This window comes from Colias philodice, chromosome 13 (genome assembly GCF_061535455.1).
Source record: "Colias philodice isolate Cphi_HAF_F1 chromosome 13, ilColPhil1 Martin Lab GWU primary, whole genome shotgun sequence".
Classification (NCBI taxonomy): Eukaryota; Metazoa; Arthropoda; class Insecta; order Lepidoptera; family Pieridae; genus Colias; species Colias philodice.
The window spans coordinates 4830291-4844929 of record NC_143098.1 but is presented as its reverse complement, the minus strand read 5'-3'; the positions used below and the strand labels follow the sequence as shown (position 1 = coordinate 4844929).

Sequence of the window (14639 nt, the reverse complement as noted above, 5' to 3'; positions counted from 1 at the left end):
ACAAACCAAACACTTTCTATCTCATTTTCATTTCATTATAATACATTTATACCAAAAAAAACAACAATATTTCACAATAACCGTCCCCAATTACTCATACTACGTAGTAGCTGTTCACACATTCGTCGCAATAGAAAACATTTCGAATCGAAGGCTGAAAAACAATCAATACCGATTAACTATTAACGGACTAATAAAACATACGTACAGGAAAGCCTATTGGCTACAAATAGTCGAACAAATACGTTAAAAGGCCAAACTTGAATGTTTAACTATGTTGTAATGGAAAACTCTTTCCAGCGTTTCAAATTGTAACGATTACAACGTTTTACGTATATTTGTATGTAGGAAAGGTTTATGTTCATTTCTTGATTCAGTAGTTCTTATTATGATAGTTGTGATAGTTTTTGTATAATGTCCCAGTCTTTTATATCGTAATTAATATTTAATATTTTCCTTAACTACTAGACCAACAATGTATTATGTAGTACTAGCTTTCCGCCCGCGGTTTCGCCTGCGTTTTCAAAGAAAAACCCGTTCCGGTAGGATTTCCGGGATAAAACCTATCCTATGTCCTTTCTCGGGTATCAAAATATCTCTATACCAAATTTCATGCAAATTGGTTCAGTAGTTAAGGCGTGATTGAGTAACAGACAGACAGACAGAGTTACTTTCGCATTTATAATATTAGTATGGATTAATGAGTTATAATTACGATTTACCAGGAATAAAGTAAAATGCAATCAATATTTTTCGAATATTTTATTTCATCGTGATAGTAAATAGACGTCGTATGTAAATAATAATATTACAATTAATTTCGAATTAGGTATTTTACAATAGCTATGAGCATAAGTGTAGATATGTACACTAGATACCTATAGATATTACCTATAGATAAGAAATAAACGCACAATCTATGTTGTAAAAGCTACGTACACTCTTTTCTTAACCTATAATAAATGTATGGAGTTGTTAATTATAACAGACATCCTCAAAGATCTTTAGTAAGTACCAAAATGAAGGTAGTTACATACCAATCCAGTCAAATATTAGAAACCCTCACATTAATTTATGACACGGAGATAGTAATGTTAAGATTGGCACAAGATAACATCTACTATACATCGAGAAATCTAGTTGTATATTAATTGATTAAATAAACGATACATTGATAATTATATTATTACAATAGAGTTTGTTACAATACGTTTCCAATTTATAGCCTACATAAGACACACTTTATACACATCACGCAAATATAAACCAAACTATGTATTATCATAAAGTAAAAAAAATATATTTAGAGCTTTAAAGAAAACATATCTATTGCTAAGTTTACTACAGTTATTATTTAATATAAATATAATAGCCACACTAAAAATGCCATTAGACCGAACTATTCACACGATTCTCAAATAATACGAGATATTTAATTATTAATTCAAGATAAAAAGAAATCTAGAATATTAAATAGTACCAGACTTAGAGTACCAGATAATAAAAGTCCAGTAAATAAAAAATACATCTCAACGCAACTTCTAAATTGAAGTGATCGAAACAAAGGAAGTATGACTGAAGTATAAATATGCAAGTACACGAATTACTAAATTCGCGTCATATCTAAAAATAGTGGAGGGAATAATAAGTCTTAAATTTAAAAAGTGGTACCTATTGTTTAATTTTGTTTAATATATTATCAGGTAAATTTCGTTCCATTTTGGTTAAACGTTACCTTTCCTACCCTTCCATCTGGTCCCTAAACACCAGTACCGATTCATTGATTTGAAATATTTATAATTATGCTACTTAAATTATACATACAGTATAGTTAGAGCCATAGTCTCACCTTCAGAGAAGTATACTACAAGACTTTAATTGACTTTATAATAATTTATTCCGAATGGATATTTACTTAGACTTCTCGCTACAAAAAGGATATTTCGATGGTTATTTCCTAACGCATCTTCAAAACCTTACGATCTAAAACACCTTGTGTGCAGATATTACATAATTCATTGGACCAAAGTTCAACCTTCAAATCATCAATCCTATTCTACTAAGGTATATGACTTTATATTGATACACAGATAAATTCTTAAAGACGAGTGATATAATCTTGGATTACAGCATATAAAATAACTTATCTAATGTCTAAGTAATGAAAGTAAATGCATATATTTCTAAATTGGTAAAAAACCCTACACAGCAAATTCAAATTATACACATAAAGTAATACAATTATGTTTTAATTTTACAAGAATGACGATATTTATTAGTGGCACTGTGAAATATTTATTAAATGAATTTATTGTGCACTTCTTACATCCTAATAAAGTGAATTTAAAACTTTGATTATCCATTCTTATAATCTAAATTGTATGTAGAGTAATAAAAGTTACAGATACTTGAAAAAACACACTGATTAACTATGGTCCCGTAGCAAGACACACATTTTAGTCCACAAGCAAAAGTTCATTTTGCAAACAAAATGTTCTAGAACACCGTTCAAATATTAATAAGAAACCACTGCATAGTCTTATATAGTCGTCGTTCAGTGCCATGACGATGTCCTATTCAAACGGAATAGGGCTTTGTGCGGGACTAGGCCATGTCGGCTTCATTTTCTCCAGCACATATTTAAGCTGGAAGTTTGTATGGAAATGCTACAGATACTCATCTATCTGATCGTAGTCTTCATCTGGAGGGGACGGGCCTGACACTGACAGAATAGGTAAGCCAAAATGCTTAACGGTTTCAACACTACCGCTGTCGTCCGACTTTCCTTCTTCGCTTATCGTTTCTTCTCTAGGTGCTTTCGCTTTGCACAGTCTTTCTGATGAATCACTCATACTTGTAAGAGGTATATTGTCGGCAGATCTATAACAAAGTAAACTATGTGATTATTTTGCCCAAAATTTAAAATTAAGTGGAAGCTTAATACTAGAGATATTTCATCATCATGGTGCTTTCTAAAAATCATGAATTGCTTTATTTTCAAAGCAAAAATCTGGAGTCTAAACACGTATTAATACATAATATAGGTAGTTTTATTATAACATATACATACCTTGCTTTCCTACACAGCTTCGATTGCGATCCGTGTCGGCGGAGAAACTCGCCGGGATCGAAGGCACCAAAGCCGGATGGTTCCGCGGAAAAGAAGATGGCGGAATTCACACGTGGCCGGTTGCATCGCGCTAGCAGACGCTCTTCACACTCCAGACTCTGTGTGTGCGTGTGTGACCACCGCATGTGCTAGGAAGGAAACATAATGAAATGAGAACGACGTCACAAGACTATAGAACCGTTTTTACGTTAGTTTGATGTTTGTGTCACCTATAAGTGAATGAAAATATTTAGCATCTTACTTCTATCCTTCTATATTCTCTTAACGATTCACATTGCATTACTTTAATAACCTTATTGTTACAGAAATAATACGTTTCTATAACTTCAAAGACTGAGTCATAAAAAAGTCTACTTTGTATGTATTGATATTATTTTAATAACGATTAATGCCTCAGAATCGACATTACAAAAATGCATGAATATACGAAACAATGAGTTTTGTGTGATTTTCAAAATAAAATACGTGTTCAATTTTCAATACAAACTGATTTATAATACCAAATTATCTACATAAAAGAATGACTTACTGACTTACGGATTTTCATATTATGATAATGTTTAAACCGTGAAGATGGCAGTGCAAATATGTGGATGCAATAAAACCCAAACCAGTGACTTCAGATTCTGTGTAAAAAACATTGTGCAAAAATCGTATTAGCCAAGCCAAACGTAGTTATAATTATTATCTTGTAATAAACACAATATAGTCGAATGAATATTGTCCCTTATATTATAAGCTTTCATAAATAAGCGTTGTGATAGATACAATTGTTCTAACAATATATAAGTTTGGAACAAGTTGTAACATTATCACCAAAACTTTACAATATGGCGGTCATGCATCGTTAACGTTTTATGAGTTAAGGATTTAAGTTTGTATCTTATGCGCTATAAAGTTTATTTATAGTTTAAGCACTTAGGGAGTATTTCATATATTTTTAAAAGTAAATTCAACGTTGTTCAACATTCAAAAGTTTCGAAATTATGTTTTCTTGTCTTAAAAGCTAGATATTTTCAAATAGCATGAAATGCAATGTATTAGTTTTTAATTTACCTATGTTCTTAGTGTTTAGAAGATATTACAGGCTATGATATAATTTATCTGTATTACGAATTCAATTTCCTTCACATTAAGATATAATTTACAATACAAGTTTGAATCAACACGTTTAATAATTACGCTCGACAGATGTTTTAAGGTCTTTGTAATCACACGACATTTGATGAATAAATTATTAGTATATTTGGCTTCGTATCTTCGTACTACGCAGTCAAATGATAGGAAAACAACCTCCAAATTTAATCTTGAATAATACCTATTGTTTGAAGGTGGTAATTGAAATACGAAATTACTCAAATAAATGGAATGGCTGGATTAATGCCGATAAAGTCGCCCCTCAAGACAATTTTGGAAATTAGGATTTCATGTCCTGTATTGGAAATGATTTTATTATGTCGCAATAAAATTATTAAGGGTTAATCGAGTAAATAAAAATACAGGTGTTATTATTGACAGATATTTTGTTCTTCTTGTGTTAAGTTGTGTTAAATTATAGTAAACTTTATCACATAGGGACCTACAATCTACATACCTTCATGAAAATTGACTTTAATTTTATATGCATTAAATATTTATACAAGGAATTTACTTTGAGTAAATACGGATAATAAGTCATAAAAATTGTGCCCAAACAGGACATGTCTACATTTACTAATCTCAGCTGAAAATTCCTAATATCCAACGTTTTATAGCTAATATTAGACCTTGGACGGTGCTATTAGCCAAATAGGCTAGGCTTTGGCCCATAGAACATTAAATTCACATATAATCCACTAACAGCTGTCTACAAATTACAACATGACGTAATATTTCATTTACAAATAGTTTTATATGGAAAACGTTGAGACAGTCTACAATTATTTAAAAGTTATATATAACGTTTTATTTTATGCTACAGAAATTATGAGCTTTATTTTTCACGTCTGTTACTAAAACTGCTACTAATTTTAATTCATTTTAAAACTGTTATTCAATATAAGACAATTTTTACAGTCATATTGTGCAACAAGGAAGTGTTCAAACCAGCTTTAATCTGTTTAAATTGCGTCATAAATACTTAGAAAAAAGGTAACGAAGGTCTTGCATGTAAATTTAATTTACTGCGACAAAAGCCATGATACATAGCGCTAAATGCATTTTCCACTTAACGCTAACTGCGATGCATAATTACGTTTTGCACGCCACACTTTTAACATACTTTTAAAGTCAGCGATTAATTTTAAACCATCTGTGTAGTCAATAAAGTTTCCTATTTAATCATACAGATCGGAATTCGGAACTAATAGTTATTCCAAATTGAACCGTGGTTTCTCCTATTATGCTTACTTTGCTCGATATTATGCTTTTCTACAATCAACCCTCTTCGTTCTGCTTAAATAAGGTTAAGTGAATGAAAATCATTTATAACGACTATCAAAAACAAATAATATATTTTAATTATACTTTCAGCGAGATCATTGGTAGCAAAAGAAACACGTGGAGTTCACGATTGTTAATGGATTAAAAGTAATTATCGACGGCATAAAAGAAATGGATTGAATCAATTTATTACACTCTCATGGTCGGTAATCATATATACCTTTGATAAAGTTAAAAACTTTCCAATAAGACTTACAAATGATCCTATAACACCTTATCACAACACATAAAAGTAAATATCGCATTTAAAACGTGCCAAAAAGTTCGATGTGCTACAAAACTTCCATTAGTGCGTATCATAAATAACAATCACAGTTCCAAACTTTCAAAGGTGCGTGCCGGAGATCACGCGATGCCGCGTCTCAGCCTATCAACCGCTGATACAACCCTGTGCAAAAAAACGTGTTTGAGCGTGCGTGATAGCATTGGCACAGTCACTAGTAAGCGAGTTTGAGCTTACTTGGTGATCGCAACCGGCGCACCGGCATTTGCAGAGGGGACAAGCCCGCGGCCTAGCGCGGGCAGGGCTCCGCTAGCTGCCCTGGTTATGGTCATCAGGCGCCGCGTGTAGCAGTGCAAACTGGCAGCCGCAGTCGCGCGCGCTCCGACGAGGGTATTGGAAGCAACGGTCCAGGAGACAGCACACGTCCTGCGCACCACACCACTTGAGCAACGCATTAATTTTGAATCTGCACCAATTTTTTAGAACAGCCGCGTTTGCACTGCATTATTTTTATTCATATAACGATGGTGATTCATGATTGATGTGATCTGGTTGCGTCAATGTACGATATATGAGTTTTATGAGGGTAATGGATAAGTGACCCAATAATAATAAGTGCCTGATAAATTGGATCATCTGGATAATAATTAGACTTTCCATCGTATATCACTATTTGGTTTAGATAGCCCGTGTGTCATAACAGTAAATATCAAAAAACGAGACGTAAATTTATGTGTTTGTTTTGTTTTGTATTTTAGTAACTGGAGTACGAATCTGAAATCTGTCAGATTTGGATAAAATTAATGTTCTTATATACAATTCTGCAATTCGATAATAATTTCCAATTTATTAAACAAATCTTTTAAGAACCTGAGGTATGTTATGATCTTTACAATAACTAGAATGATGTGTATGTTTATCATGAAAAACGATAAATATAAGATCGTTGAAAATTACGGTGTTTATCTACCTAATTTAGAGCTTAGAGTACACTTCCAAACCTATAGACAGGTTTCTTATCCAATCATAATAGCCTCAATTAATTGCTAAATCTTATTACGATTTAATCCAGTCACGATGGATTAAGTATAGGTGAAGAATTCTAACAAATACCCGCGGCCCCATCATTAAAGCGGCTCGACGGAACACAGTGGGGTTTTAGTCGGTAAGAATCCGACATACCCCACGGCTCCTTCCCCGGGGGCCGTGGGTATCTTTGGAAGATTTCCCCACTATAAAAAAAGGTACCTAAGTAACGACTTATAAAAAATCTGCACACGATAATAACAAAGATCGATACGATACTAAAAACAATAACTTCTAAATAACTATAGAAGTAATAAAAAAAGTTTTCAAATTATTATATAAACTAGCGAACATATTCAAAGCTGTAATAATACATCAATAAAATATATTATATTGACGTCAGAAGTACCTGAGTTAATCACAATGTATAATAATCATATTTTATCTAATACTATAGATAACAGCCACTTGTGATACGACATGTCGCTAAAAGCTTTTCGATAGGTATAACTATTTCCTATAGCTGACAGTTTATACGTACATGTACAAACTAACGAAACTTAATAATTATATAGACATGATGAATAAAGACAAGCAACTTAAATGTAAGCCTAAGCCCTTGTTATCCGGGACTACGAAATTCTCAATTGAATAAATCTTTACTTAGAGACTGTACAGTACCTATAATATTCTATAATATTATAGTACATATTATAATTCTATAGTATTATAGTAATGGCATCAGGTTAAGTGTTTACGTATAGTTTTTTTGTATGCTATTATTTTTAATGATTTTCGATCATTATTTTTCGTCATTATTCCAGTCGTTATTTTTAATGAGCCAACTTCATTTTCGCGCATAGCGTTATAGAAATATTAAAAAGCTTATTTATCATTCCACGTGAAGTAATTCAAACGTAATTCCTTCGTGTAATGAAGTAACACTTGTTAATACTGTCACATCACTAAATTAAGAATGTCGTCGTTCTTACAACTTATAAAAAAGTGAAGTCCCATGTCCCCGTAGTGGGGTAAGGGGCAGATGCATTATTCATACATCTGTTTCACTGATCGATTTTCTTTAGGGACAAGTAGGTGATCAGCCTTCTGTGTCCTGCCAGACCGAGACATTTTTTTTTTCTTCGTCTCCACCGGGAATCGAACCCAGGACCCCTCGGTTCTACGCTCAAGCGCCAACCACTGTACCAAGGAGGCGGTCAACAACGGTTTACAACTTATAAGCATCCCAAAATAGCAAACATACTTTCTATTAGAGTCTCATTAAATATTTAACCAATACTTAAAATAAATCATTAACATCACAAAGACGCAATACACACTACCATATTACTTAATATTAAATCAACATTAACAGCATAGTAAACAATGGATATATCGAGCGAAATGTTCCCTATTTCGGTAAAGCCTTGATTGAAAATACCTACTACAAATGAATATGTGATGCTTAACTATAGATTACACTGATAATGAATGGATGGCGTGTGGATGCACATACACGTAATCATTTAATAATTTACTCATATTTTAGTTATAGATGTGCCTTCATACTCGATTCTTCTATAGATTTTCTTTTTGTTATTTAATAACAACATGATAACAACTTAGTATTCTTAACATGGGCATAACTGGACAAAATTTTAATGGAACCAACCGAAAGGCTTTTAAATAAAAAAGAATCATCAAAATCGGATCACCCAGACGAAAGTTACGAGGTAACAAACAAAAAATACCATTGAATTGAGATTTTTGAAGTCGGTTGAAACGTAGAATGAAAATAATGTAGCTATAACGTAATTTAAAAGAATTGAATAAGTTACAATTTAATCAACGAAAGGAACGAAACGAAATTTGCTATAAAAAATTGCGAATGAAGAGATAACTCTGTTCATTAGAGCCTGAATTAGATTTATCGTTCTAACCCTTCGCGACATGGGAAATGTTTTAGTTTTTTACAAACCTTTGTATGGATTTTTAACGTTACCTACTTATAAAAATAAAGAAACAAATTTTTCCGCTCACTAAGTTTATTTTTACGTTCCTAATACATAAAGTTAACAATAAAGGCGTCTAGATTATGTACTCATAATTATCTATCTAATATTTATAAAATAAGCCAATTCTACCTTCCATATTAAATGTTTTAAGCGAGATCCAATTTAAACTGTGTTAAAAGTTAAATCCGGAACGAGTGAATAAAGGAAGTAATCTGTCTAAGAATTTTTAATGAACGTAAATGAGAGCTCAAGCAGATGAATAATTTTTGGTAAGATATTATGTTACTTTATTAGAGCAAATGCGTCTGTACGTTATGATAGAGAAAATGTTATTATGTTGTTACACTTCATACAAAGTGTATTTTTGTTTGTACAAGATAGGCTTTAGTGTGCACTTGCAATTATCATCAACCAACGTTAATTTAATCTCGATAATAGAATATAATCATATACAATCAATATTATATACAAAACTAATCGAATACCGATTATAATAATATGTCTTTATATCGTAATGTATCTTTAGTATAAAAATCATAACATTAGTTGACATTTTGTTGGTTACAGCTGCTTTATGAAACAGGATTACCTGTCATTTATCGTAAAGATTACCTAAAGGTTAGAAAAGCCTTGTAAATTAGTTAATTTTATTGTGGAGCAGCAATAAAATAAAGTTAAGAAAATATATTTACCTCTCTATTGGAATCTGTTACTTTTTTGTGATACCTTTTATTAAATAAAAGGTATCACAAAAAATGTCTTCGTATATTTCTTTCGAACTTTAATTTGCAATGTTAGTTGTTACCCACAGTCAAACAAATACATGGGGATTTGAATTGTGAGTTAATAATAAAATTCTTTATTAATATCGAAATAGCAGTTTATGTCGTTATCGTAATCATAAGAGTCTAAAAACCCGGGTTGGTATCTAGTTAAACTTTAAAGGCGCACGAAACCTACTGAAAAATTAGGATTTTCCTATATAAGAATCTATATCTTCCTTCATGTACTGCAAGCAACAATGAAATTCCCAACACTAATACACTAGCAACACAATTGAATTTAAAAAAATATTTATCTTTCACTTCTCCTTAACAATACACGCTGTATTACGTTGCAAGAGAATTAACAGACCATCTATAGCGTCTCCCTCAGCCAGACCGTTGATAATAATCTTGATAGTGAAGGCCTGGAACATAATCTAGTTAGCTTGACATAATCAAAGAGACGCAGTCCGATTGAATCTTGTGTTAATCGAGGTAAAATGATTATATGATAATGGAGCGTACAACAAACTTATCTTGAGCGGGAAAAATGTTTCCTGATTATATTATGGGTTGGTGGCGTTATATTACGAGTAAGTTTATAAGTTAGCTACGTGTGACAAAGACAATTAAACAAAACAGTTATATAAGAGTAAAACCAAATCCAAAATAAATCAGATAGACATGAAAAAACTACTGAAATTATGACTGAAATGAACTTAATAATAAGACATATTTATCTTCATATGATTGCCTTCTTTGTAAACGCTATAATAACCGTGTGGTCGTGGTTTCGACCTTCGATAGAGTCGAAGAAAAACGTAGGATTTTAAAAGAAAATTAATCTAAAATCGTAGTTAACCTGTAACATGTGCTTTTTTCAAGTGCAAAGCTCAGTCTGCAAAAGAGGTTGAACATCTACTTGACATGAAATCGATCAGTGAAATGATATGAAATTAAAAACCTAATATGAAATTAAAAATCTAATCTGTATACCTATGTGAATGTATAACTAATATTAATATTAGTTAACTTCTCATAATCATGTTGACTTTAAACTCGCTCTACCTCCAAACTATAATTTGATGTTAGAAAGCAAATTATTCCTACGGATTCAATATACATAAGGACAAACGTTGAAATAATGGTTGTAGGTTGAAATGAATAGAATGTAAGAAATCATAAGTTTCAGAATCGTATTTTTATTAAGTTCAGTTCGTAAAAATATATATTTCTATTCGATTATAGTTGATTAGTCGATTCATTTGAATTCCACAATAATTATAGTGGATGTAGAAAGAAGAAGAAAGAAGATGAATTAAATTCAATTTAATTTCATTCTTCTTATGTGTGGAAAAAAATTTAAGATATTATCTAGTATTTAAAGTGAAACTTTTATTATATCGTCTCAAACTTTTTGGTCTTCGGAACCGTTCGAACAGTTTCACTTTTACCGTGGTTTCATAAAACCACACAACATTTTTATTATTAGCTTGAATGTATTATGATTATACCTACAGATTATAATACATCGGCTTACAGTATAAAAGGTAAAAGCTTGTGCCAAGGATTCTCACCCACGCTCCCGAAAAGGCATTTTTTCATAGCTATTCCTTAAAGTTCTATGTGATCTTAACTTTCATAGATTATTTCTATAGACAAATAACAAACAAATGAATTATAGTGTACTTTGTATTTAACAATTTAGAACGACTTATATACAATCTTATTCATAGAGATAGTATGTACTACTAGAGGGGTTATTCCAAACAAAAACATTACGCGCGGCCGATGTGGTGGGGTACGTGTGGAACGAGCGGGGCGTGGCTTCAAGTTCAAAGATTAAGCAATGCGTGCAGATGCGACACATTGTGCAATCTGTTTACTCGGTACTATCTGGTGGTACTGATACTAGGGAATTAATAAAACGAGGATTTTATATTAAACTATGTATTTTAATTTCCTTTAAATAATATCAATTTAGTAAGCTTTTGAGTTTTGTCGTTTTGTGTAGTAATCAATAGTTTTATCAGTTTTTGCTTCATGATGTAATCGAATTTTGGAGTATTGGTTTATAATAGCCCTAATTAAATGGATACGATGATTCAATGTTGATGGCGTTTACGTATAAGAAACTCACATTTTGAAAAATCTCACGTGAGATTCGAGGATGGGGGAGGGGTTGAATAAATTCTCACGACATCTCACCAGGGGGGGAGGGAGGTGCAGAAAATTTTAAAAAACACCTCACGTAATTTATGGACGCCCCCTTACTCGATCACAATTTTTGTAACGAATGTGAAAGACGAAACAATAAATACGCAAAGCGGCTTTTACTATAAACGGAACTACATTTAAAAATATACTTTATTTATTGAGTTATAAGGTTGCTTCCATTCTGTTTATTTACATTCTCAAAAACATCAATCGCCGCAGAGGTGGCTTGCGACAAAGGCGGCTTGTGTCAAAGGCCTCGGCGATATCATTTAAGAACATAATATTATGTACTTTAGGCAAACTTGTAATAAGATCTATTTTACTTTCTTATTATTCCATTTGACAAGGATATTGGGTAAGATACCTATTGGAATAATTTTATTATTATGTATGTACTTATTAAATCCGCGAATAAAAAAAATTTTTAGTCGTGAATATAGAAATTGGGTCGCATTTTTTTAATCCGCGAATAGTGAAAACACGAATAAAGGAAGCGCGATTAAGGAACTTTTACTGTATTAGTTTCTGTGAATGTTGTGTTTATTTGTAATTGTTGTGCATAATAATTTATAAATCCTATTGGAACAACTGTTGATTAACCTTTTTTTAATAAATAAAAATAGGTAAATAAATAAATATTACTTAATATAACCTACCGTTTTACTTTGCGTAGTCGGGTAAAAGTATAAATATTTAGGTACTACACCACGGTAATCTTTCCTAGTATATATACATAGTTAAAAAAATCCAGTTACATTTTTTTAACAGACTCATCGATAGTGTCACGTCTGTGCTGTTAGTCTATGAAAAATGGCGCGAAACGCAGAACGCGTGGTGATTTTTCGCAAAATGATAACAATATTAGTAAAATGCATGACTTACTCATAATAAGGAAACTTACTGGTGAAAAGTCACTCCTCGGGCTTTGTTTGTATTATGGGAACTTGTAAAACAATATCTAAGCAAACACGAAGGCATTTTGAACAGAGCAATAACACGTGTTGACGCGGCAAGCGGGGGGCACAGTCCGACACAGACTAAAGAGACTTGTGATTCTTACCTCTAGCTCGTGTTAAAGAGAGTGTAGTAGCGATCGCCTCTCTAGTACGTAGTACATACTATCTCGATGATCTTATTGTATTCCTGTCTTTGACGTTAGATTTTTAACATAAAATATCACGGTTTAATATTCAAAAAGCCTTTGTACTTCAATAATACATAAAATTTCAACATTCCGTTTTGTTTGTTGTGTAGTTTTCATTCTCAATAAAACGTTGTTCAAATATTATTTTAAAAGCGAGTGTTTTGCTGATATCATGAAACCCCATTATCTGTATTACACAATATTTATTTAATAGAAATAACGTGTTTTTTAACTTCAAGTACACAAAAGTTAATGATATCATTGTATAATTATTTTAAAAAAGTATTAAGGTTAGTAATTTGAAATTTCAAATATTAAATAAGACTGAATTACGTTTATATTTTATACTAGATTTTTGATTTAGACCCGCATACTTCCCGTTCCCGTGGGATTTCCGGGATAAAACCTATCCTTTGTGTTAATCCAAGATACCCTCTATATGTGTGCTAAATTTCATTGTAATCGGTTCAGTAGTTTTTACGTGAAAGAGTAACAAACATCCATACAAACTTTCGCCTTTACTATTATAGTAATTAAGATGAGCCTTAATGTTTCAATACATAGTTAAAATTAACTTTTAACCACAACCTTATGAAAATATATTTATAAAAATAGAGATTACAGATAAAAGAATTATTAAACCCCTTAGAGCGGGAGGAAAAAAGTAGTTTTTAGGTCAATTGATGTCACGCCTGATTACCTAATCGAGATCATAAAAAAACTTATAAAACCGTCATCTTTTTGGACACAAATGGGGACAAATTAGCACTAAACATAGTTCATAGTATCACTATAATTATATACTTATATTATAAAGCTGAATAGTTTGTTTGTTTGTTTGAACGCGCTAACGTCAGGAATTACTAGTCCGATTTGAAAAATTATTTCAGTGTTAGATAGCCCATTTATCGAGAAAGGCTATATTATAATATCAACAGGATGAAGTACTGCGGGTAAGACCGCAGGGCGCAGCTAGTATAAAAAATAGCAAAACAGATTGACAGCTTATAACTTTGCTTGAATATTTCCAAACCGACCCTTTTTGTACCATCACTCGCTCGCGACTTCATTTTTATTTCACGTTTTATTTTCACTTTTTTACTTTCTTTCTTTTGGTACTCGTAATGTGACGTATTCTAAGACCTTACTTAGACCTGTACCCTTTTACGCTAAAAATGTCTAACTCAACGGAGACTATCAGCTGAAAATAACAAGTTCTTTATATTTGTATATGTCGGCGCAACGACGATAAACGACTACCCTCAAACTACTAAATAATTAAAACTAGCGAAAGTTTACTTTGATCTTTTTAAATAAGTGGTTGATTCATTAATCAACCACTAATGAAATAATTAAATTGACGAAATAATTAATCTTTGTTAAAAATGATAAAAATTCATTGTAAAAATTCGAGTGGCAACATTCAAACTAATTCTTGTGAGTCATGGTTTGCTTTAAATGCGATCGCCCGACGGCACAGAGCACATTCACTCGCCGGCCGTCGGAGCGTTCGGAGCTCTCTCTATAATTTCGACGTAGATTAAAAAGGCAGTAAAATACCCACAGGCGTTCTACTTCGAGTATGAGCGTCTGCTCTGATGATGGTGACGTCAGATTTGCTGACGTCACTCTTTTTAAA

The 14639-nt window shown here is 32.1% G+C and overlaps 1 protein-coding gene and 1 long non-coding RNA gene across 3 annotated transcripts in view; one reads left to right on the top strand and one right to left on the bottom strand.

Moving 5' to 3' along the window:
* Nucleotides 1–757: 757 nt before the first annotated feature.
* The window catches only part of LOC149483348 (uncharacterized), a 74368-nt gene continuing 60486 nt past the window's right edge, over nucleotides 758–14639 (bottom strand). For both annotated transcript variants that reach the window (XM_089702416.1, XM_089702417.1), the window contains exons 8-9: nucleotides 3071–3258; nucleotides 758–2880 (exon numbers count right to left, since the gene is read on the bottom strand). In XM_089702416.1, the coding sequence (XP_089558542.1) occupies nucleotides 2667–2880; nucleotides 3071–3258 (402 nt within the window). In that variant the 3' untranslated portion in view covers nucleotides 758–2666. The remainder of the gene's footprint in view (nucleotides 2881–3070; nucleotides 3259–14639) is intronic.
* Nucleotides 11378–12592, top strand: LOC149483349 (uncharacterized). Its single transcript, XR_016316482.1, has 2 exons — nucleotides 11378–12017; nucleotides 12330–12592. It is a non-coding gene; the product is annotated as an uncharacterized LOC149483349 (long non-coding RNA).